The sequence below is a fragment of the Pseudonaja textilis genome, chromosome 1 (assembly GCF_049901715.1).
Source record: "Pseudonaja textilis isolate UNSWEBS1 chromosome 1, rPseTex1.2, whole genome shotgun sequence".
In the NCBI taxonomy this organism is placed as follows: domain Eukaryota; kingdom Metazoa; phylum Chordata; class Lepidosauria; order Squamata; family Elapidae; genus Pseudonaja; species Pseudonaja textilis.
The window spans coordinates 184,477,254-184,503,834 of NC_141990.1; the positions used below are offsets into that span (position 1 = coordinate 184,477,254).

The 26,581-nt window shown below is 35.2% G+C and overlaps 1 protein-coding gene and 1 long non-coding RNA gene across 3 annotated transcripts in view; one reads left to right on the forward strand and one right to left on the reverse strand.

Annotated features, from left to right (window-relative positions):
• Positions 1–26,581, reverse strand: part of AGPS (alkylglycerone phosphate synthase) — a 62,433-nt gene that overhangs the window by 17,897 nt on the left and 17,955 nt on the right. For both annotated transcript variants that reach the window (XR_015740738.1, XM_026697012.2), the window contains exons 2-14: positions 25,983–26,072; positions 23,866–23,956; positions 23,087–23,207; positions 22,919–22,993; positions 21,063–21,134; positions 20,625–20,704; positions 18,188–18,268; positions 13,595–13,720; positions 13,093–13,201; positions 11,250–11,377; positions 5,432–5,483; positions 3,804–3,880; positions 1,827–1,939 (exon numbers count right to left, since the gene is read on the reverse strand). Coding sequence is in view for 1 of the 2 variants with exons in the window: in XM_026697012.2 (XP_026552797.1) it covers positions 1,827–1,939; positions 3,804–3,880; positions 5,432–5,483; positions 11,250–11,377; positions 13,093–13,201; positions 13,595–13,720; positions 18,188–18,268; positions 20,625–20,704; positions 21,063–21,134; positions 22,919–22,993; positions 23,087–23,207; positions 23,866–23,956; positions 25,983–26,072 (1,215 nt within the window). In the remaining variant the exon portion in view is untranslated. The remainder of the gene's footprint in view (positions 1–1,826; positions 1,940–3,803; positions 3,881–5,431; positions 5,484–11,249; positions 11,378–13,092; positions 13,202–13,594; positions 13,721–18,187; positions 18,269–20,624; positions 20,705–21,062; positions 21,135–22,918; positions 22,994–23,086; positions 23,208–23,865; positions 23,957–25,982; positions 26,073–26,581) is intronic.
• Positions 863–26,581, forward strand: part of LOC148127961 (uncharacterized) — a 36,060-nt gene continuing 10,341 nt past the window's right edge. Inside the window, exons 1-2 of the long non-coding RNA XR_015740748.1 lie at positions 863–908; positions 7,785–7,872. This is a non-coding gene — a long non-coding RNA (uncharacterized LOC148127961). The remainder of the gene's footprint in view (positions 909–7,784; positions 7,873–26,581) is intronic.

Below are 26,581 nucleotides of genomic sequence, written 5' to 3' on the forward strand. Positions count from 1 at the left end.
GAAACCCAAATTCTTGTCTGTACCACACCCCAGAGATTTTGGACCTGTCCCTTTCTGCCAACCAGTCTCTCTCCCTCTGAATACTCAAAAGGGTTTCTTTGCAAGGATAACATATGTCAACTCCCCTTTTCCCACAGGTACCTTAACGCATGGAGTGGAAAGGCAGGATATATTACACAATAAAGCAGACTTTTCTAGCCCTCAAATGATGATATTGGATGTCAACATATAGACAAGCTCATTCTCAGGTATGGTAAGATTTGGGAAAATAAAATATTTATCTAGAGGGATTCCTCTCGTGGATATTTTGGTACTCGCAAATGCCCCGTTGCCGCATTCTGTCAATTAACTGCATTAAGTTTATGCTCATTAGTCAAATTCCTCAGAGTAGGAAAGTTTTGTTTTTAAAAAGGCCGCTGCTTCGACTCCACTTGTTGGTGCTAATGAGCACTGTTCTACGGAAGAGTCAGGGGAGTAGGTTGCTAGCGACATGTTTGATTATATGCAGCAAGAAAGGCAGTTTAAACAGGCTCGGGGATGGTTGATGTCACGGAGCTATCGTCTTTCTGCTGTTACTGGGTCTTCAAAGGAGCAAGAACCTGAAAGCCAACTGGGTTTACAGCTTGATAAAGTGATAGCCAGACATGAGTAACAGCTGCCTGGTGGGAAGTATAACAACGTCTTTCAATAGCTGGCTGCATTTTCTCCCTTTTTCTCTGGCATTGTGACAAAGAACACAGTGTGCAAAGAACAGTGTACAAGAAAAACCAATACGGGGCTTCTGTACAGAATCAGTAGCTAGAACAACTAATAGAAGCTCTATCTTATTATTCATTTTGTAGCTTTCGGGTCAAAAGCAAAGCACAGTTGACCAGAGATGTACAGATAGGATATGGAGCAAGAAATTGGTAGGACAGCCCATGTTTTAATATGCAAATTGATTATGAAATTATTAATATATATGTATAGATATCTATACTTCAAAAGGCACCGTACTTCTTTGAATCTGAATGTCTGGGGATGTTTGGGGATGTTTTATAGAATAACATTGAAAAGTAGAATGCTGTTAGCAAAACCTGTAAAACCACTGAAGTTAACAAAAAATCTGTTTAGCAGTAAGCAATGCTGTTATTTTTTTTTCTTAAATAGAAAATAAAGTTGTTGTAATCTGAATAAATATCTTCACCATAGTTTCATTATCAGACCCATAATCAATCAAACCAGTTGGACACAAATTACCCTTCCATTACTCAGCTTATAAAAGTGAAATGTTTTCTGTTTCCTTGCAACAGCACAGAGCAATAGGTGACAGGAGGTGGGATATAGATAATTAATCAAGTTCTGTTGATTAAAGACAGACAATTTCCTTTTTAAAACAGACTTGTTCATTCCAGCTGTAAGTCAATAATGGACATTATTATACCTTAATCTCTAAACATTACTCTCCTTCCCTGTATTGACTCATTTAGTATCAGACGTTGCTTTTAAAAATTAGAAAAAGAAAACTATTATAAATAGACATGACTTCAACTGAATGAGACAAATATTTACATTTTGCTGTAATAGTTACAACTTTGCCAAAATTCATGCTTAGGCAAAATACTTAGCAATAATATTTGCAATATTTATTATAAAAACGTAATTATTGATATGTGGAAGTTCAGCTAAAAAGAGACTCACAGCAACGTTAGTTTGTTCTCACTTTTTCACTTTCTATAATTGAAAAATGCATGACACCCAAGGGTCCATCCAGTTCTACTTAACTCTGCAAAGATTTTAGGATAATAAATGAAAAGTAGCAGTAATAAAACTTTAAAAAATCATACCCAAATTTTGCAGCAATATCATAAACTTGCTTTTCGTGCTGAAGGACTTTCTCTCTGTCACCCTCAAATAACAACGTAGCAACACATAATACATTGGGATCAAATCCTTTGAACTGTGGAAAGAAAGCACCTGCATTATATTATTGTAACATGCACAGCAAGATCTCCGTTATTATTGTCAATAAGTTCATTTTCATATTACTTTTGATAAGATCAATTTCAAAAGTAAGAAGCATGACATGACTTTTTTTTAAAGAGAATGGAGTTGAGAGTTCAGTTTTTGAAGTTTTTCAGGCCCAATTAGACTGAAATACAATACCAACAAATATCAAATTTCTTCAAAGTAAAATCCAGAAATAACAAGAGGCCTGGTAGCTGGAGAAAATAACAGAGGGACAGCAGATGCTGATGTTTCATTTCTATAAGCATGGAAATGCAGAACAAGAGGGATCAATCACTGCCTCATGTTATAACTTACTTCCTTCTCCCATTTTGGGTGGTAAAGAGGATGCTAAATTCAGATCCAAATGCTTGGGGGAAGGGAGCTATGGTATGCTTATTATTGGATTATCTACAAGGTTAATAATGTGTTTTTACAGGTTATAAAATTGTTCTTAATGCACAGAGTTATTTTTTCACAGTGAAAGACAATATATTGCCGCTAACCAATATATTGCCCTTAACCAAATTTAATACTATATTTGAATGATACCAATAATGGAATGGAATAATGAAATATGATAATGCTATACTGTAAATGGCTCCAGAGACAATTTAAAAACAATAAGAATGTTTTATTTTTTTATGTTATAAAAAAACTGATAAATGATATGTTTCCAATATACAGTAGAACCTTTGGTTACGAACGCTTCTGACCACGACCAAATCAGGTTCCGACCAAAAAATTCACAAAATTTTTGAATCTGGTCATGAACACACACTCGGGTGGTGATCAAACATGACCTCCTGATCCAGAAATTCCTGAAGACGAAACATTAGAAGACGAAGAAATCGCCAAAGTTATGGAACAAATTATGGTCTACTGGAGTTCTACTGAATAGTTTCTGATCCTACTAAAGGTTTCGTTAAAGAATGGATTCAAGAGATGTGTTCTTTGTTGATATTTGAAATGAGAAGATGGAGCAGTTTGTTTTTATATAGTCTGGATTTAATAATATGTTAAAGAGCTGAGATAGCTGTATATCAATAGCATATGACAGTATTATCACTGTCGTACTTTTTTATTTTTTGCTAAACTTTACTATGCAAACATACAATATATTTCTGAACTCTATGCACCACTCACAATAATCTCTCACTAGAAAAGATTCTGGAAAAAAATCATTTAAAAAACATTCCAAATTATGCTGTATTAAAAACAAACAAACCCAACTAATGCTTGGGTTCATAGTGGATATCATAATTTAGACCCCAATCAAACCACTTCAAGAAAGGCACCAGTTCAGTCCTGAGTTCAATGGTTCCTTGTAATATTTTCTATCTCTATAGCTCACACTTCAATCAGTCTCCAGTGGCAGCTAGTCCATAATGGCTCCCTCAGGGTGCCATGCACTCACTCCTTAAATGTCTGCTGTTATTGTCCACTTCATCCAGAAAACCCGCTAAGCAGCGTAAGTCAAAGTAGCAGGTCCCTCCTGTTGGTCTGCTCCAGGCAGGACAATTTTTTTAAACAAAATAACATCCTAAGTTAAGTTCCAACCATATTGCCTTACTTAAAATGAATACTCAAAACAATTTGAGTAACTTAAACCAGAATGAGATATTCAAAACATTTTTCTGTTCAAAATAAACTACATTTTAGATTGCAAAACACATGCGATTTTGCTCATTGGCAAACCATTTGACACTGTTCACTATCAAACTGCCAGACCCATCCATACTAAAACTACTTTATGCGAAACATACAAAACTATTTAAAACGTGTATTTTTTTATTGCCAAGATTAAAATTAGGTACCTTTGTGATGTAAAATTTTTTCAGTCCATCTAGTAGTGATGTAAAAATAGATGCAACCTGTGGTTTAAGAGCATGACCTTGCCAAGAAAGAGAAAAAAAATTGTAAGACAACAGAAGATGAATAAAATTCAGATATGCATAATGGGAATTTATGCAATACATTAATTATTTGGATGCATACATATGTACTTCAAACCCAGGAAATGTTGAGATGTAGAGTGAAATAAAGCATTTTTGCATAAACTTCTACTTCTTGATCTCACATTTTATGATATGTTAATTATACACTACATAACCCTGGCCTACTTCCTGGATTTATATTCCATGGTATAATTGTACGGGTAGCCTTATCAAGACTCCAGCACACAAAGAATGTGGAACTTAATTCTCCTCCACATTCTCAAGGCTCTTTTTGGAGGGGGGGGGGGATCACAAACAGCACTGAGCATAAGGTAAAAGATTTTAGTATAATCTGTGCTTACTCACTGTAGGGATATATATTTACCTAAGTTCAATTACTTCTTTAAGCTTTTAATGAACCGACTTTTACCATTATTGCTGCTCCTACAGTTGGGGATTTCTCTTTGGGGAATTTTTGTTTGTTGCCTTGCCATTACTCATGAGAGGTGAGAAATGAAGGGGAGAATTTTTTCTATCACCCTGTTTTTACTTTTCCAATTTCATAATCCAGATAGGCCTCACCAGTTCTCACCAAATACATCAAAATACAAAGAGAGATAAGAATATTTCAAGTGCCCTATTGCATATAATATTGCAACTGCAACCCTACCAATAGAATACTGATGTTAAAAGTAAAGGATTGTCTAACAGCATATTATGTTTCTCATAGGACATCTGCTCCAAGTAGAATAGTACTTATTTTCTTTTCTAAAACCTATAAGTTGATTTGTGACTAAAGTTGAGATTGCACATTAATTTTTTTTAAAAAGTTTGTTGCATGATCAATTACTTATCCCAATTAGCTGTTCAAGAAATTTTAACGTGCTCAATCTAACTAACGAATCAATATTATAGTCCTGGCATGTTTTAGCAACATTTGAATTTCATGAAACCACTTATTGGTTATTAACAGATGAGAAAACAGTAATTGCTGGAACAAATGTCATTCTCTTATTATCTCTTTACAGTAGTAACTTACATGTCATGTCTTAGTTTCCTGACTGCAATGTTGGGTTACAATTTACCAAGGTTAACATCAAAGGAAGCTTACCCAAGTTCTCAAGAACTATTTAGGATGTATCTAAGAACTTAAGTGCATTTTATGCAATTTTTGACACTTTTTTTTAAAGCAAAAAAAAAGTTACTTATAAAAACAAGGTGGTAGATATCACTAGCTACTGCAGTTACAAGAACACATGCTTCATATTGTGTTTTGGGATAACCTGGATAGTTCTTTGAATATTGACTGCAGAAATGAGCTATGATAATTATTATCAGATGAATAAGACAGTAAAAAGTTGCAGCACACAAAATAAGTACAGGAAGAATTGACCGTGTATTTCAGGATGCTGCTTCCAATTCACTACTTACAATTTAAGGAAGATCTGGGTACAGAGTACTTAGTACTTTTACCAAAACAATTCCTAAAAATTTAGTTAAAAACCTACCAAACTGAAACTGTGTATTGTCCATCAGGCGAATGGATGCAGGAGCACATCGCTAGGGGAAAAGAATAAAGAACAGTGATGAAAAATACAAATTAAATTATATCAATGCATCTGAAAAAACAAAACTAGCATGGGAAAAAGTACTGTTGTCTGACCAACTGTTAAACACTGAACCTGCAAAGGGTTTTCATCATTCAGTAAAAAGATATTCAATAATTCCTCAACATAGGGAGTCAAGATTAATGTTTTTAAAATTTGAATCATAATATATTGCTATATTGGGCGTTTTAAATAAATTGCAGATAATTCAAATATATCTGACATTTAGTACCGTAAAATAATTTTAATACTGTATGGAACCACAGTTAATTACACATGGTTGAGAAGAATATTTTTTAATTAATTAATTTTATTTTATTTTATTTTATTTATTTGTCAATTGTTTACGAGATAAGTAAAAGTGTATACATAATTATGAATACATGAAATGAGTACATATAAGAAAAATAAAAGAAAAATAAAAGAAACAATAGGACAGGGACGGTAGGCACGTTGGTGCGCTTATGCACGCCCCCTACAGACCTATTAGGAAAGGGGTGAGGTCAATAGTAGACAGTCTAAGGTTAAAGTTTTTGGGGTTTGGGAAGAAACTACAGAGTCGGGTAGAGTATTCCAGACATTGACCACTCTGTTGCTAAAGTCGTATTTCCTGCAGTCAAGCTTGGCGCGGTTAACCTTGAGTTTGTATCTGTTGTGTGTTCTTGTGTTGTTATGGTTGAAGCTGAAGTATTCATTGACAGGTAGGACATTGCAATGTATGATTTTATATACCATGCTTAAATCAGACCGAAGACAGCGTAATTCAAGGTTTTCTAGTTCTAGAATTTCAAGTCTGGTGGCATAAGGTATTCTACAACGAGTAGAGGAGTGGAGAACTCTTCTTGTGAAATATTTCTGGACTTTCTCAATTGTGCTAATATCAGATACGTAACGTGGGTTCCAGACTGATGAGCTGTATTCGAGTATTGGTCTAGCAAATGTTTTGTATGCTCTAGTTAGTAGTGTGATATTACCAGAGAAAAGCTACGTAAGATTAGGTTAACAACTCTTAATGCCTTTTTGGCTATGTAGTTGCAGTGGGCACTAGCACTTAGATCATTAGAGGTGAGTATTCCAAGGTCCTTTACAGAGCTTGGATCATCAACAAGATCTTGACTATTCAGCTTGTATTTTATTTTCGGATTTTTTTGCCAATATGTAAGACAGAGCATTTATTTGTTGAGATTTGAAGTTGCCATTTGTTTGACCATTCTGATACACAGTCAAGATCTTCTTGAAGGGTAGCAGTATTGTCTGTGGTATTGAACAGCTTTACATCATCAGCGAAAAGAACACAGTTGCTCTTAATATGATCACAGAGGTCATTTATGTAGAGTATGAAGAGAGTTGGTCCTAGAACACTGCCTTGGGGACACCACTATTGACAGATACAGAATTTGATAGGACACTCCCAATTTTGACCATTTGTTGTCTGTTTGACAGGAATGCTTCTATCCAGTTATGCAGTTGTCCAGAGATACCATAGGATTTTATTTTTAGTAGTAGTTTGTCATGTACCACTGAATCAAAGGCTTTACAGAAGTCTATGTAGATTGCATCTATTGTTTTGCCCTGATCAAGTTGTGTAGTCCATATGTTTTTGCAGTGTAAGAGTTGCAGATTACAGGATAGCTTTTTCTGAAACCAAATTGTTTATTGGAGAGTAGGTTGTTTGTCTCTAAGTGGAGGATGATGGATTGGTTAATAATTGATTCCATGACTTTACAGGTGACGCAGCATAAGGAGATTGGTCTGTAATTTTCAACTAGGCAGGGGTCTCCCTTTTTGAAGATGGGGATGACTGTGGCTTGTGACCATAGGTTAGGCAAGGAACTGGTCCTGAAAGATTTTTCAAAGATTATGCTTAGAGGTTCGGCTATGGCAGTGGATAACTTTTTAAAGAGATAGGCACATATTCCATCCGGTCCAATAGATAGGGATGGTTTTAGATTGCGTAGTGCTTTTTCAACATTGTCTTCTGTAAAATTGATATGTATTAGATCACTGTAGTTATCTGTGGTTCGGCTAGGAAATGCTGGGCATGATCCATTGCTGTTTACAAATACTGAGCCAAAAAATGTGTTAAAGATGTTGGCTTTAATGGTGTCGTCATTGCAGTCTTTACCATTAGGTCCTATCAGGGGTGGGATGGACCTTGAATCTTTTGTGTGTGTGTGTGTATGTATGTATGTATTTTAATCACCCTATAATCCCTTGCATCAACGGGCCGAATGCCCTTCTGTCATCAATGCAGAGTTCGCAGCTGATATTTACTCATTGTGCCCAGAGAGAGAAATATCTGCCACTACCTAGGATCAAACTCACAGCCTCCTGATTGTAAGGTAAGCGCTTCACCTCTAGGCCACTGTATCACTCAACTTTCTAAAATATCATAAATACCAGTTAATTTTAACAGGTCAAAAACTAGTTCAGAAATGTGATGGTAAAGAAAAATTGTTGCTTAAGTCTGAATTCAACCATCAATTTTCCCTTGCCAAACAATGAAATGTATTATTTGTGTGTAATTTGCTCTCCCTTCACAATCTGCCCTGTAAAATCTGCCCTGGAGAATTACAGGTGAAACTCGAAAAATTAGAATATTGTGCAAAAGTCCATTTATTTCAGTAATGCAACTTAAAAGGTGAAACTAATATATGAGATAGACTAATTACATGCAAAGCAAGATAGTTCAAGCTGTGATTTTTCATAATTGTGATGATGATGGCTTACAGCTCATGAAAACCCCAAATCCACAATCTCAGAAAATTAGAATATTATATGCAATCAATAAAACAAGGATTGTGACTAGAACAATATCGGACCTCTGAAAAGTATAAGCATGCAAATGTACTCAATACTTGGCTTGGGCCCCTTTTGCAGCAATTACTGCCTCAATGTGGTGTGGCATGGAAGTTATCCTGTGGCACTGCCGAGGTGTTATGGAAGACCAGGATACTTCAATAGCGACCTTCAGCTCTTCTGCATTGTTCGGTCTCATGTCTCTCATCTTTCTCTTGGCAATGCCCCATAGATTCTCTATGGGGTACAGGTCAGGAGAGTTTGCTGGCCAATCAAGCACAGTAATCCCACGGTCATTGAACCAGGTTTTGGTGCTTCTGGCAGTGTGGGCAGGTGCCAAGCCCTGCTGGAAAATGAAGTCAGCATCCCCATAAAGCTCATCTGCGGAAGAAAGCATGAAGCGCTTCAAAATCTCTTGTTGACCCTGGACTTAATGAAACACAGTGGACCAACACCAGCAGATGACATGGCTCCCCAAATCAACACAGACTGTGGAAACTTCACACTGGACTTCAAGCATCTTGCAGTGTGTGCCTCTCCATTCTTCCTCCAGACTCTGGGTCCTTGGTTTCCAAATGAGATGCAAAAGTTGCTCTCATCAGAAAAGAGGGCTTTGGACCACTGAACAATAGACCAGTTCTCTTTTTCTTTAGCCCAGGTAAGATGCTTCTGACATTGTTTGTTGTTCAGGAGCTGCTTGACAAGAGCAATACGACATTTGACGCCTATGCCCAGGATCCGTCTGTGTGTGGTGGCTCTTGATGCACTGACTCCAGCCTCAGTCCACTCCTGTGAAAGTCCCCAACACTTTTGAATGGCCTTTTCCTGACAATTCTCTCCAGGCTGTCGTCATCCCTGCTGCTTGTGCACCTTTTTTCCCCACACTTTTCCCTTCCACATAACTTTCTATTCATGTGCTTTGATACAGCACTTTGGGAACATCCAACTTCTTTAGCAATTACCTTTTGAGGCTTTCCCTCCTTATGGAGGGTGTCAATTATGGTTTTCTGCACAAGTGCCAGGTCAGCAGTCTTTCCCATGATTGTGCTTCCCGCTGAACCAGACTGAGAGACCATTTAAAGGCTCAGGAATCCTTTGCAGGTGTTATGGCTTCAATAGCTGATTAGAGTGGGACACTTTGAGCCTAGAATATTGAACCTTTTCACAATATTCTAATTTTCTGAGATTGTGGATTTGGGGTTTTCATGAGCTGTAAGCCATAATCATCTCAATTATGACACATCACGGGTTGAACTATCTTGCTTTGCATGTAATGAGTCTATCTCATATATTAGTTTCACCTTTTAAGTTACATTATTGAAATAAATGAACTTTTGCACAATATTCTAATTTTTCGAGTTTCACTTCTCTTGAGCAGGTTTTAGGTAGGATGCCTGGAATTGCAATTGAAAGCAGGGAAGAGAAAACGTGCTTGGGTATTAAATTTCGCCCAAAGATTTTACACCTGTAAAATCAGAGGTACATAGCAGATACTTTAAAAATAGTCAAAAGGTGACCAGAGCAAATAAAGAATAAAAGCAATAAAGGACAATGGAAGATTTGAGCATTTAAAAAATATAGAGATGTTCAAGTGTAGTGAGGAGAAAGGATAAAACATGTATCAAAAATATATAAACAAATAGGAAACAAAAGTGTGCTTGTACAATGGACTGTTCCATGTACCATATTCTGTCTTCTCCAAAAAATATCCCTGTTGTTTGGGAGACAAAACAGTATAAAATCTGGTATTATGGGAAAATTAGAAATGGGGAAAGAGAAAAGGCATGCACTATTTTTCTAGTTAAACATCTGAAAGGAATATAAACGAAAAGAGATAAAAGATAGGAAAAATGAATAAAATACAAAGTAAATAAAAGATCTACAATGTCTGGGAGATCTATTATAGATTATAATATTTTAAAAAGTAAGTATCGCTATTAGATTTTAAAATAAGAATGCTGCTTGAAATTCGACGTTTTTCCAGTTTAACATTTTTATTAGGTCTCTATTTCAAAATTATATTAACTAGACTTTTATTTAAAAAATACAGATTTTAACGTAATGGAAATAAATGGAAAGCCTTTTCTACTTCTGAAAATTTGCCTGATTATCCTTTTCTTTCTTATATCTTTATTCCTTAGATTTATTTAAATAAATCTTTGAAGGGTTTGAAGGGACCTTGGGGGTCTTCTAGTCAAATATAATTAAATATATTAAAAGATTTCTAAAAATATATACTTACCTGTTCTTTTAAGAAAAATCAGTTGTTCAGCTATACAAGAAAATCCTTTTTAACAATGAAAGTTTAATAATTTGAAAAACAAAACTAATAAAATAACTGATGCCCCTATAATAATCCGTTGTTCCTATAAGAGGATATTTTATATTTTAAGTAACATTACTCCAAACATGTGAACAATAACATTTTTGTATTATATACAAATAGACTACATCTAGGTTTCATCACACTGAAATATAGTTTCATTTGATATAAATTGGATTTAAAATACTCAGGACTAATTAAAGACCTGCTGGTTTTGGTAAAATTTACTTAGTGACTTAATTTCCACTCTCTCTCTTCCACTTTAACATTGTTTTAAATGATAAGGTAGAATTGGAGTTTATTTTTATACAAAAGGAAATAAAATGTTTAAATATTCAAACCATGTTGACAGGAAATAATTCTATATTTATTGTTCATGGCATCAAGAGATCAGTTCTCAAAAATGTAAAAAATTTAAACATTTTATCTAGCCCCCTGTTGGAAATGATTAGGTTACTGAACTGCAGGTTTTAACATATTCTTCAGCCTGAGAGGCAAGTGGAGTAGGGCACAAGGATGCCATCTAGTGAAAGTACTTGATACTGCAGCTTTTTAAAAAGTGCAATTAAATACAAATTGAAGACAAGATTACTTTACCTGCTTTGCTATTTCTCTTAAACAGGCCACCCCTTTCTCAAAGTTTGGAAATACTACAGAGCCGTACTTTTGGTATTCAGGGACTGGTCGAATTTTTATTGTAACTTCTGTTATCACTCCAAGGATTCCTTTATAAAAAGAGGAAAATAATCATTTTGCTACTGCAGCTGAAAGATATAGAGAATTTTATGATTTCATACCAATATCCAAAATCCTATTCCACATATTATTTAAAGCCATTAAAAATGAAATCCACACAATAGTGTAGTTCATTTCTTTAAATGTTTCCCATCCTTAAAATTCCAAATGATAATGTACAGGGAATGCAGTATTTCTCAAACTGTGAGGATTAGCCTTCCAAATATAATAGTATCTATAGTAATTATTCACTATATCATATTATAAGACTAAATTTTTTAAAACAATATGCTTATTGGTGATCTTCTATCACTACCAGTGATTGGAAGGACTTGCTCAAATAACTCAAGGGAATATACATCTGGGCCATACAGACTGTTGCTCATCAGCTATTTTCTGAGTCGGTGAAGGGACTAGCCTTGTATAAAATGTTTTCATTAGTTCAAGGATAGAGTAATGCAAAACCAGGAACCAGGTGTTCTGACCCACCTCCCCAACCATGACAAACCCTCTGATGTGAACTGAAAAGATTTATTAGGAATGCTGGCAGCCCCGGCAAAAAGTTTCTCTCGCAGGCTAACAAGTCTGTCCAGCCGGAAGATGAATAGTTGTCTGCCACACCTATTCATCTCCGCCCCCTGCCTTTTAACCCCAGAACAAGGGCCGGGCTTCACTAGAAGCAGTGGCTCTTCAGTCTCAAGGAACATACCATGGCTTTCCACTGCTCTACCCTTCTCTGCCTTTTGCACAGCCACACGTCAGGCACTGGACCCAGCTGTTCCTCCTCTTCTTCATCAACTACCTCTAGACCTGGGGGCTGTTAACTCTCCATATGAGGGCTGACGGATGGCCCAGGCTCCACCTCAATCTTTTTCTCTACCAGCTCCATTCCCTCTCCCACCTCAGAGCTCCCAGGTTGCCCTGATGCTGACCCTGACTCTCACGCCTCCTCCTCCTCTGATTTGGCTGCTGGAGAGGCCGGTGGCCAACAGCCCATAACAATCTACTTCTAACCTCTATTCAAGAAGTCCCCCCCCCCCAAATGATGCACATGAATGCATTCATCCCCCACTTAAATTGCTTTAGATTACTGTTTGGGCTCATGTGATAGTTCAGTAAAAGCAGTGGAAGCTGGTATCTTGCAACATGTCAGTATCTCACTCTTATGTTATTGTTTTTTCAACCCCCAATATGCACCAAGGTAAATGTCCCACACTTAAAATTCAAAATATAGAACAGAGCCCTGCAATTTAAACTGCAACTTGGTAGCTACGGGTATCTATGTTAAACTATTGAGCAGAATGCTACCTCAAGGAAATGTGCCTAGCTCCTTCATAAAAGATCAGTTGTTAGGCTCACAAAACAGAGCTATGCTATTTTTGTGTTGAATTGTGTGACTCAGGTGAAGACAGTGGCATTTTCAGGAAGTAAGAGACATTCTGTGGGCAGAATGACCAAAGCAACACTGCCTTATAGTGACACTGGACCTGTTCCCTATTATATGTGAATGCTTGTACAAAAAGAGAAAAGAAGAGCTTGTGGTGTAACAGTCTATTGCTGCACTCCATATTTTGAAAAACCTTGCAAGTATCCATGATTGTACAGTTAGTAAAATTCCTTTTTCTTAAATCAGAAGTATTCATTAAATATTGTGTTATAAAAATACCTGAAAAGCATTAAAGTATTGAAAATTAAAAAAATATACCTTCAGATCCTAAAATGAAATGATGAATGTCAGGTCCTGTTGACATGCGTGGTCCTTGACAGCTTTTTTGGATTACGCCTTTGGGTGTTACCATTTTGATATGAACCACCTGTATAAAATAAAGTCTGCTTAATGCTATAAAATATGTATGTATATTAAATGTCCAGGAAAAATGAATCTACGTCCTATTTTGCCATAGTAGATAAAAATAAGGGAGAGAACTGACACCACAGGATTTTGTATTACTCTCAAGAATATGATCTAGTAAAAAAAATATGGTGCCATCTTAATTTTTTTCCTATCAAACCACAAAACGCAGATGAGTATATACATTGTTTTCTTTTCATGTGTCAAATAAATCCAATATCTGTCAACCACTAAACTACATCTTAATAAATTGTTCTGCATATTAGCTAATATTTGTTAGTAAAAGAAAAATACAAATGCAGAAGTTAAGATTATTTATTGATAGAAAAAATAATGAATTATAGAAAATGTTTACCAGATCTTCAATATTTCCATAAATATTTTTCTTCATGCCTGATGCTCGGGTGGCTACCCATCCTCCAAGAGTACTAAATTCCATTGAATCTGGTTCGTGACCCGTACAATAACCACTTTCACCAAGCTAAAAAACAAAACAAACATTATTTTAATCACTTTTAGCTGTTGTATTAACTTCCACTGCAAAGTTCAGTTTTGTAAATGCTTTAAAAGTTACTTCACTAACATCAAATTCCATCAGAAGAAATGATTATTGAAAAAATCTCAAAATGCGCAGAAATGGATAAATTGACTTTGGCGCTAAAAAACAAAGACACTTCACTATACTATGATAGCTGGAATTGTTGGTATAATTGGATTGACCAAAGATAAATAATATATTATAAGGCATAAAAGAAAAGTATCAATACATAATAACGAGGTAACGATATAAGTTAAAAACAGGTGTGGTTATATGACACAAGTTAAGGTGATGAAAACAAAAGAAGATCTTGCAAACTGTTAAAATAAGAATACTTTTAATCCTGTAACCTCTTTCTTTCTTTCTTTTCTTAAAATTCTTTCCCACTCTTCCCCTTCTCTCTTCTTTCTTTTCTTTCTTTCTTTCTTTCTTTCTTTTGCTTATTTGTGTATGTATTGTGACTGGTTTTAATTGTAAAAATTAATAAACTATATTTTAAAAAAAAAAAGTTACTTCACTTAGATAATGCAGGTAGTCCTTGACTTACACCCATTCAAAGTTACAACAGCACTGAAAAATGGCTTATGACTGTTTTTCACACTTAGTACTATTGCAGCATCCCCAAAATCATGTGATCAAAATTGAGACACTTGGCTTGGGCTTATATGATCACCTTTTCACATGTCACATGATTATATATATATATATATATAGTCAGCTTTGTTCGGGTATTTTCCCACGTCATAGCTGTGCTTTTAAAGTTGTAGCGATGTTTCGGCAGAATCTCATCTGCCATCATCAGGCATTGTGAGTCAGACTTTCACAGCCATTGTTTTAAATTTGGTGCTAGCCTACTGCTGTGCCAGAATGGTTTTTTCTTCATGCTGATTGGTTGGGAGTCTTGGTTTGTGTTTATTGGTCTTGGAGTTTGCTGTGTTCTGCTTGATTGGTGTTTCTAACATCTTCTGCCTGTTTTGTAGCTTTTTTTTGTCTTGATTGGCTGGCAACATTGTGCTTCCTGTATTGGAGGCTTTTAGTGCGGCTTGGCTCCGAGTAAACAAACGGCTATCATTTATTAGGAAGCTAAGTTTCATCTGTGTGCCTGGTTGGGGTGTGTTTCAGCTGGAGGTATCAGGGGGAGTCTGTTTGTGCCCTGGTGTTTGCCTGGCTTGTGGTGTGGAGATTTTTTTGTTTAGTGTGCAGGATTCCAGATAATTGACAGTCTGGTGGAATCATCTCTTCTATTCATGCTTTCTATGGCTTCTCTGATAATTCTGTAGCTGGGGTTTTCTATGGTGGCTAGGGTTTTGGTGCCATTGAAGTCAATGCTATGACCTGTGGCTTTCATGTGTTGGACTAGTGAGGAAGTGTGTTCCAGCTTTTTGACTGCATTTTTGTGTTCATCTAGGCAGATACTTATTCTTTAATTGGTCTGTCCAATGTATGTGGCAGGGCATGATGCACAGGGGACTTCATATATGCCTTGGTTTTCCAGGTCAATTTTATCTTTGGGGTTTCTTAGGATGGCTGCTATTTTTCTGTCTGTTTTGAAGGCAGTCTTGATGTGATGCCTGTGTAGTATCTTACTGATTTTGTCTGTAGTACCTCTTATGTAGGGCAGGACAGCTGTTCCATAGGTCTGTTCATCTTCTAGGTCTCCATTATGTCTCAGTGTGTTTGTGGATCAAGCCAGTGATTTTGCTTTTGTGAAAGCCATTAGCTGTCAGTACTTAGTCAGGGTGCATAGTTCAGTCTTTATGTGTGTCTTGTCTGCCAGGCGTTTGGTTCTGGCAATTAGTGTTTTGGCCACGGAGTTTATTTGTGCTGGGTGATGGTGGGATTGGGCGTTGAGGTAGCGGTTGGTGTGTGTTTTCTTCTGGTATATGGTGTGTCCTAGTGTGCCATCTATTTTTTGTAGATTAGTACATCTAGGAATGGTAGTTGTTTGTTTGTTTTCGTTTCCATGGTGAATTTGATTTTGGGGTGTGTGCTGTTTAGGTGTGTTAGGTGTGTTAGGAAATTGTTTAGGTTTTCTTTTCCATGGGGCCAAATCACAAATGTGCCATCGATGTATCTTAACTATAGTTTGGGTTTGTGGGTGGCATTGGCTAGGGCTCTGGATTCGAATTCATCCATGAACAGGTTTGCAATGATGTGTGACAGTGGTGATCCCATAGGGGCTCCTTCAATTTGCTTGTATCTTTGTCCTTTGTATATGAAATATGTGTTGTTTAAGCAGTGTTCTGTTAGTTCCATGAGTTGTTTGGGTGGTTGGTATTTATTTCTGATGGTTTCGAGAGTTTCTTTTATCAGGACTTGAGTGAATAGTGAAACCACGTCGAAACTTACAGACTCCCCCTGATACCTCCAGCTCAAACACACCCCAACCAGGCACCCAGATGAAACTTAGCTTCCTAATAAATGATAGCTGTCTGTTTACTCGGAATCAAGCCGCACTAAAAGCCTCCAATACAGGAAACACAATGTTGCCAGCCAATCAAGACAAAAAAAGCTAGAAAACAGACAGAAGATATTAGAAACATCAATCAAGAAGAACACAGCAAACTCCAAGACCAATAAACACAGACCAAGACTCCCAACCAATCAGGATGAAGAAAAAACCATTCTGGCACAGCAGTAGGCTAGCACCAAATTTAAAACTGAAACGGCTGTGAAAGTCTGACTCACAGATGAACACAATACAGAAGCCTGAGGATGGCAGATGAGATTCTGCCGAAACATTGCTACAATTTTAAAAGCATAACTATAATGACGTGGGAAAATACTCAAACAAAGCTGAATACCATACATATAAATACCCGAGAAAACTTAACACAGTGTGTGTGTGTGTGTGTGTGTGTGTATTGTATTCAGTTTTGTTCAGGTGTGTGTGTGTGTGTGTGTGTGTGTATGACAGTTGCACTTTCCTGGGGTCATGTGATCACTATTTGTAAGCATCCTGGACAGCTTCCGACAGTCAATGGGGAAAGCCAGATTCACTTAATGATGGTATTACTGGCCATAAGTTGAGGAGTACCTGTATTCTACTTTTTCCTGATGGATTATGTTCAAAAAATTCTGGGGCAGTGTATCTGAAGTACTATCAACTTCTCCTTGCTTCTGATGCTGAAACAATGAGTACATAGAAACTCTGTCTAAATTTGATAATAGCTTGTTGATGGTGAACATGACGTTATATTGAATAAATGATGGTACTGCCGGTCAGAAGAAACAAAATGCATTCAACTTGTTCTGATGGCTGTACTCCACTTGGAAGAGTAAATGCGTAGTCTGATAAGGATCCTTAACTCCATCTCTCTATGGATAGTGATGGCAGTTAAGAAATGCAATTTTATGCTTTTCCTGAACTGTATCTTATTCATATCTTGATTGCAACCTAGTTAGGCCACAGGAATGTAGTCTTCTCAGGATTACCTTAGAAGAGTATTTGAAAGCCCTCCAAAAGATCAAAATAGGGCAGCTAGGCAATTCTAGAGGTATAATCAAAGGAAAGCTTTCCTTCTCTAAACAAAGGAAAGCTGAAACAAGATCATAAGGACAGTCATGGTTTCACTTAGCAACCACTTTGCTGAACAACTGAGTTGCCAATGCTAATTGTGGTTGCTAAATGAGAATTGCTTGTATACTGAAATAATTGGATCTTTTTCTAAAGATGGGGGATAAAATTTAAGGCATTGGTGTTCACCTTTAAAGCCCAAAACATCCTTGGACCTGATTATTAGGGACTGTCTACCTTGGTATGAATATATCTACCTATTAAGATCAACGAGACATGCCATCTGCTTTCTGTTTTGGCAGATAGGAAAGACCTGCTGTTTGGTATCAGAATTCTAAATCAAGGGATCCACATAATTATCAATGCATAATTCATGCCAATTAAAAGAAAAAACCTTCACACTTTTGATATTTTTTAAAGAGAGTCTAGGTAAAGATACCACTAAATGTACCATGAATTCACAATTAGGATGTAGATTCCCAAAGTACATGTTATTTAAAGCAGAATTCATTACTACTACAAAGGCGTCAAACATTTTATTTTAATAAGAGCCTTTTGTTCTTTTAATAAGCTATTCTAGTTAACACCCATGTTTTATTATCTGACTACATATTTTTCTTCAAGATGATAGCTTATTCTGGACCTAATTGGAAGTTGATAGAAACGTCCCCAAAGATGGTGACAATGTTTTTTCTGATCAGTGACAAAAAAAGCCAATTTTTAACATACATATTATACCTGCTAAGATAAACAGAAAAATTAATTACATAGCAACTGCCATTAGGCTAGGTATAATGTGCATAACCATACAAATATATTTATGAGCCAATATATGGCAGTAAATATGGTGCTATAAAAATAACAGCATTCTCAAAGATGTAGGTTAACCATACCTGTTTTTCCAAGTCTTGGCCAACAATGCCAGCATCAACATGAGCAGTTAAATTTTTCTCATCTATCCAGTGAATCCTGTTCTATTACAAAAAAAAACAACCAAAAAACCCAAAGGACTTGTGAAAAATACTGGCATTTAATTATTGAACAAAGCATAGTTAAAATCAGTGATTAGTGCAGCAGTAGGCATTAATTATGTGTAAAAAACACCATTCCAGGAATGGAATGTTCCATCTCCAAAGGCAGAGTTTTGCATAGCTGTATAGACTATAAATCAATAGAGACAAGAAGATGAATGTATCTTGTCTATTTGCATTGCTGAAATTGCACATATGAGGACAAAACATCAGTCAGAAATCAGAATCCATAAATTCTTTTAAGAATTAAGAAATTAATGAGATGAGGTTGAAATCAAATTTCATCTTACTTCAATTAACCGCAGATGTCAAAATAATTACAAAAGCGACAATATACCAAAGACTAGGCTTTCAGAAAATTGAAAAAGTTATAGTAGCAGAAATTATTTTATTCCTTACGTTCAGTCTTGTTCGAGACATGATTTTCAATAAGAAAATAGTAGGCTCATGCCAATTTTAAACTCTTTGGTGTTAAGTTTTTCCCTTGTCTTATTTTATAGTCTGATATCTGTCTATGAAAGTGAAATTAACAAATACTAGACTTTGAACTGGGGTCAGACCTAACCTGCTTTTACAGAATGTAGGTTTCTAAAATAGTTCCTGCACTAGTGCTTAATCCTCACCCAGTGATTCCTTGATGGAAGATTTTTTCCCATGCTCTTACAACATGATCTTCATATTAGTCACAATCTATGAGTGAAAAAGTCTTCAGAAATTAGCAGGATCAGCCTTAAAGTTACATTTTCCACTTATTCATACAGCTATCCCAAAACAGCTTCAAGGTATGCAAAATTGTTTATGCTTAGTCACTCATAACCTGGGAGGGAAACCAGACAGCTAGCACTGACTTCAAACAGAGGCAATGATGAAGAAGAGGCATCAGCGACAGGGACATTTCATGCTAATATTGTTTTCTACCAACTCAAGGGTGTTATGGGGAAAGAGAACAATCCTACCAGTAGATTTCTCACAAAGAAGAATGGAATTCCAACTCTATTGGTAAAATTAGTTTTCTTCACCTTCTCCTAATCTGTCTAGACTGCATCTTAATATACTTGTAGCTTCAGAAAGGGTGAGAAAATCCTGCTTGTAAATGTAAATCCACTACCATGATGTTGGGTTTCATCCAAAAAAATGTGACAAACTAATATTCAGTAATGCATGAAATCACATATCAGTTTAAAAAACTGGTTTAAACCAATCTTGGCGGCACATTAATGAGTTCTGACAAAACGTTCACAATTTTTTGATTGAATTTTATGTCTTTAACTATTGTATCAGTTGTGGACCTTGAAAGTTTTTTTTTAAGTGAACTAATGCTGAAATGGTATTATCTCTAATGCAAGTAAACAGCAACAAAGTGATCCTGGGAATATAAAACTGGGTCTAAAACTATTTAATTGCTTACTCTAATATTTATTATCACTGACAAAGTTCAAATCTAAATTGTAGCCTTATTTTCATTGATTATTATTAAAGAATGTAGATGATGGGGCCATAAAACAGATTCAGTTAGTTTACCACAAGCTCTACAAAATCCAATGTATTTCAAACCACAAGCTCTACAAAATCCAATGTATTTGATGGTATGTAAGATGAGGTGATAAAGCTGTCTCCTAATTCCATATTTCATACTGCTATGAATTAGAAATGATGTCTCAACTTATAGATCTGGTCTCACAAAAAATGTACTGCCATATTTTTTAAGTGGTCTTTTAATCACAATTTTCTTCCTAATATCCAATCAATTGGTTCCCTTGTGTGGACCTTGTAAGCAGAATATTTAACAGTTTCTTCACGTGTTATTAAATAAAGGCTTTTTGCTATTTTAGAAACTACTGAAATTAAGCGATGAAGATGTCATTAAGAACTTAAAGAAGGGTTCCAGAGGGAACTTTCTCTCATCACATCTATATCAATATTTATAATATCTGATAATTTTAAATTTCAAATTTTAAATTTAGCAAGATTAATACTCATTGTTTAAATTGTCCTGATTTTGAAGACCAATATTGTGAAGGCTTTTGCTGGAAACTGCTAATCACTTACTGAAAATATTTTACAAACTCATGTTATTGATGCATTTAAAAAGCTAATTCTTATCAAATAACTTGTGAGAAATAATGGAATGAAACATGAGAAAAACAGATTAAAATGTTTACACAGCTACCCACAAGTGATGACATAAATTCCAGAAGGATTAAAATACTCAATGAATTAAGGGGATCCTTAAACTAAGTGAACTAATTATATGAATGACATTTTGGGAAAATCACTTGAAACTCTTTTGTACACATACCATTTGTGAAGTGTCTAGTGAAACAATTGTTCTTTTTTCATCAGGAGGACACTCAAGTGCACCGGTAACGCTTGTACCTCCTACAGATATGAGAAACAGATCAATTTAAATTTCATATGTTACCTCAATATTAGTTTCTTAGATTATAATTTATGATATCCACTGACAGAATAGAGAATACTGTGAATGAAATTATGATGTGAGCAAGGGATAATGTGGGGATGAGAACGAGGAGAACAGCCAGTCCCCAGTCCCAAATCTGTATGGGATTTAAATAAGAGATGCATGTAAGGATTTCTATAAACAAAATACCATATGCCAAAAGATATTTGCTATTAAAACTAAATAATTCTAATTGACATATCTTAAGATATTATTGTGCTTTGGGGCCTGCCTTAAAAAAACATTTTTAAAAATGTTGATAGCTTGATTACTTACCGCCATAAGGTATAATACAAATATTATGCTTGCAGGCTATTTCCACAATTTTAACTACATCATCATGGCATTCTACAAAAATGAACAGAGTAGTAAGAGTTTAAAGTCATTTTCTAATAATTAAAATGCTTAATTGAACTAAGAGAATAAAGTCACCAATATTTCTAACAGCTTTTAGACTGAAAAGAATCTACAATGCAAAATAACCATTAACTATGGGAGAAAATGAGATGTTAGCCTCCTTTTAAAAATCAGTTTTTGAGCCCATAATATAAACATATTAAAATGTGTATGTTGTTTTAAAACATTCATGACAAGTTGCTTGGATTAACCAATCACAATACAGCAGAAGTGTTTGTTAAAGTTCAAATATCAAGTTGCAGATTCAACAGAATTTCCAAAAAAGGGTCAAACAAGAAAGTCCAAGAGTCTTGAAAGATACTCGACTCTTAATATCTTAAATCAGTAGAGCTTAGTCTTCCAGGAAAGGCTTCCCATAAAGTTTGAACTACAAAGCTCATGCTCCTAGGACCCAAACCAAGTTTCAGGGAGAGAGGGCATAGCACCCGAGGTTGAAGTAGTTATCTAAGTTACTTGGACCAACACAGAATGCTTCTTTTCTGAGGCAATTAGTATAGTTCCAATTAATACATTCCAATTGACAGTAGTCCCTAATAATTTCTATACTAGAAGTTTGCACATGATCAAGTGTGTCGAATGGCAATGGCAATGGCCATGCGTCATGCTGCCCAATGGTCAGCAAAATTTTCAGGCACTGGAAACCCGATTGATTTCATGGATACAACCTCTGTTTTAAAATCAGAGTATTTCATTAGCTTCAATGGGGCTTAGTTATTTTAGTCATGCCAGGATTAAATATTCATTTAATCATGCAAATTAAATTCTACAAAAAATGCTAAGAAAAACTAACTTCCTAGTGATTTCCTTGTAATATTGTAAGCCTCACCGAGTTACTCTGTGTTAAAATGGGCAGCCAATAAATTTTACAAATAAAATAAAATAATTGTCTATTATACTAAGCGCTAGCAATTGGAGCTTGGATTAATTTTATAATCATGATACTTAGATAAGGTGATTATCTGTTCTTATACAGTGTTAGTAAACAATCACAAATCTTGGATATAGGTGCTACAAATTTTGCTCATTTCTGATAATGCAATGTCACTCAATAATCAAAATAACCATAAAATGATATGCTCTTTAAGGAAAGGCATAACACGTGCCATTCTCATGATCACATGGAATTTGTCCAATTCTGCATCTGGACAGCTTTGTTTAACAACTGAAAATGCCATGCTCAGAAGCTTGGTAAATAAAAGGAGCATCTTGAATTACTGTAATCCTCTCTAAACATTAAGAATGTTAATGCATTTCAGAAAATATTATAACTTTTTGTTTAGTAGGAATTGATTGTCTAAAAATAATGGTCATAAGCAAGTAATTTTAAGACTTGCATCTGACTTCCTGAAAAATTGGAGCTTTGTGTATACTGAAATAACATTTTATTATTTTATATTTTTATTGTTTGGTACTCTGTGTATTCTAAATTTTGAGTCTTCCCTTTACTTTGGAAGAAATGAAAATCAAGTGTCAAGTGCAAATAGAGATTGTGTTTTTATAACAGTTCAACCAACATGTGACATAAACAACATTCTGGGCAGATTCCTAGTCTGCATTTCTGAACTACTTCTCTAATACATACTTCGTATTCTGAGGTTTCTGTAAATGGTTTCTCAATTTCATTTTTTCCAACATTGAAAGTACTGTTAGCATAAGTTCAGTAGGAAATGGAACAGGGAAATACAAGAATGAGAAAAGTATTCCGAATAGCTTACCTGGCCATACCACTACATCAGGAACCCTCTTAAACATTCCTTCCCTGAGCAAAAAAATCTCATGTAGGCAATGTCCTGAAATACAACGTAAAAATAAGTCTCACAAAGACACCAAATGTTGAAAGCAAGCAATTAAGATGTTATTTTGTGCATGCTGATTCTGCTTACCATGGGCTCTAAAAAGTCTAGATTCTGCTTCCTGTGTATATGAGATTTTAGCATTTTGGAGGTCTTGGAGAAATTCTTCACTTGCAATGGAGGGAGGTACATCACTGATATTTAAGGATGCCTTCAAAATAAAAATAAAAGAGAGAGAGATAATTTCCAGTGTACCTATTCAGAAAAAAAAATGAGTTACCTCAGAAGAGTATCATTTTCAAATATGCTACCAGAAAAGCAATTCCGACACTCTTGCCAGCAACCTCTCTTTTAGCAAATCAACTACTCCCACTCCCCCCACCCCCACACACATTTTATCAGCTCATCATACACAAAAATCCTTTGGAGAAGTCTCTGCAGCAGACCTTAGGTAAGTGCAGAGAAATAATGAACCAGTTTATTGCTAAACAAACAGAAGCGTATATGTGATACAGTTCTTAGTATTTTTTTATACCACACTTTTATTCACAGAGACAGAAGAATGAATCGTTTTCTAAGACAGACTTCTTGAAATACTGCAACAAATTAAAATCAGCGATCTATCAATGTACAAAAGCAGAAGTTTTAAAGCAAACAATCTGTGTTTAAGAAATTTCAAATTAACAGATTATATTTTCAACTATAGATCCTCACTGACAAGATGGCAATAAGGCGGGAATTTTTTTATGGCAGAGTGGCAGAAGTGCAATGGACAAAATAAGCAGTTTTATGTTTTAACTGAACAATATATAAAGAATTAACTAGAGGGTAATATTTAAAAAACACACACGGCCCATGTATTCACTTACTTTAGGAGTAGTTTTATGTTCCAGATTTCCACTAAAAGTTTTCTCCATCCAATCTTTCAAAAGTGGGAAGATCAGTCCGCCTATTTGGTACCTGAATCCAAAAGCATTTTCATCAGTTCTTTCCAGAGTGAAAACTAGTAAAAAACCTGCTGCTAATTTCTTTATTAAGATGTACACAAGCAGTGGCCTTATAATTTCTAGAAATAAAAGTCTGAGTATTTGGGAAGATGGGGACTTTAAAATATCAGTCATAACAAACTGATAACAAATTTAATATCTGAAATTTTAAGCATGAATAACCTTGCGAAGAAATATTGATATGATTTCTGTAATAAGAACTTCAACTCAAAAACTTTTCAGAATTCTGTCATGGTCAAATACAGAAATAACAGCTGCATAATTTTTAAGTTCAGATAAAGTATTCTACTGCACATTAAGCAAGCTATAAGACAAATCCCCATGCTGATTACAGCAAATTAAAACATAGCAGTAGATTATTAATAGTTTTTGCAATGGAGGGGATCAGTAATGAAATTTAGTATTGGCATCAATCATATATGAATAAGTCATTTGATTCCCAATGACAAATTATTCAAGAAATTGAAGACTAAAAGTAGTGAGGAATGCTGAGATTTAGATGAGATTTCCATACTGAGCTTGCAAGCAGAATTAATTTTGCTACCTAATGTATCTTGTGCCTAAGATTGTTGTCCAAATATGCAAAGTGATACCTACTGGGACAAAATCAGTTACAGGTAGTCCTCATTTAGTGGCCACAGTTGGGATGGCAATTCAGTTATTAAGCAAACTGGCTAAGTGAAACAGCAACTGCGCTTATGATTTTTCTTCAGCTTTCCTTTGCTTTACAGAAGTCATAAAGCAAGCATAAGTCACAGTTAATGTCATTAATGTCATAACCGTGAACAGTTGCTAAACAAGGCAGTTACTAAATGAGGTCTACCTGTATATGTAGAAAAGGCCCTTGAGCTTCCACATTCTTGCTTGTTATAACTGACAAGAAGTAATCTCAGTGTTAAGAATGAAACTGAAATAAAATATTAAAATAAGTATAAAATACTACAAACAAAGCTAGAATACATGCTTACTGGAGGCATCCTTCGGTGTTTATATATCTTATTTAAATTATTCAAATTTATATATCTTATTCCTTTAGAAAACTACAGATTATTAAATGAGCTGGTAATAAATTCACAAGAAAGGGCACTTTTATTTCCTGAAAATATAAACATGTGAATCTTTAAAAAAATATTTATGTCTTTAGAGCAGCCAAAGGTATAAATAACTTTTATTATCTATTTTCTAACAGAAGATGACAAAGGTAACAAGTAGATAAGGGTTAAAATCTTAATTCAGAAACAATATAATCAACATATTTCTGGTTCACTCAATTACAACAATAGCTATAAAATTCAGGAGACACAAATAAAAAGTATTTTTATAGAATGCATAATTGTCTTGGTCCTTTTAGATGATGCATTACTGCAGAATTTGATAAATATGGTTTTAGACGAATTTAATAGCAAATATATGTTGCTCAGTGTTGAACTGTGGACTCAGATTTCAACCGTGTTAATATAAATAGGAGCAAACCTCACTTTAATCTGCACTGATGATGTTACATAGTTGGATAATGAAACATTTGCAAGCAAATAACTAAGCTCATAGAGCACCAAGGACTCAACACATAACTTTAAGACGTGCTTAGATTAATGTGTGCAAGTTAAACAGCATATGCCCAAACAAATCCAACGGTAAATAAACTCTAACTGTAATTACTTCCTAACAAAAGAAAGGCTACTCCAAAGTTAATTACCTATATGCCTCAGCAAATCAACATATTTGTCTCTGATTATGTACATGGCAGCTTGCAGCTGAAATGTTTGATAAAAGCAGAATATGACAGAATTGCTATTGCTTATTCACACTGGGAGAGTTGTTTGTGTCACAGAAAATACAACATGGATGCATAATAATGCATAATGTGATTTTTTTGACTTTCAATGCTAGTACTCATTTCTTACAAGATGTCATAACTTCAATGCAGTCATTTTTTCTGAAAAGAAAAGAAATTATCTTACTGTCTGCGTAATTGTTACCTTTTTCCGGTGAATTCTCCCTGCCCCTTCTTATTCAAAATGAATCTTGAGTCATTGTATCCCCATCCATTCCACTTTAAAACTTCTTGCCTTAAAGGGAAATGACGATTAAAAAAATGTGCTGTTAGTTCAGTATTTCCAACTTGTTTGATAAATTAAATAGCAATAAGACTTTTTTCTCTCCGATCTTTATTTTGTTCTCTGGCAGAAATGGAAATTGTTATTCAACACTCCTGAAGACACGCCACTGGGGCAAGGCATCTAATAGATTTTCCACCCTTTGAAAATAAATAATCTTCCTTCTGCCTAATTCTGTTAGAACAATTTAATGCCAACAGATATTCATCTGATAAAGTAGACTGTTGATCTGATAAGCATAGGCAATCATAAATTTATTGACCGTGTCAAGTGCCACTAAATTCTTCATTCTCCAGTAATCTAATAATAGCAACAACCACTACCATACATGCCAGTCATTTTACTCTATGGAAGCATGATTGCTGTTTGAAAGATCTTTTTCAGAGCCAACAGCATTAACCAAAATAGTTTTCCCATGAATGGAATGAATAGAATACAGGTCTAACAGAATGCAGCTCCAA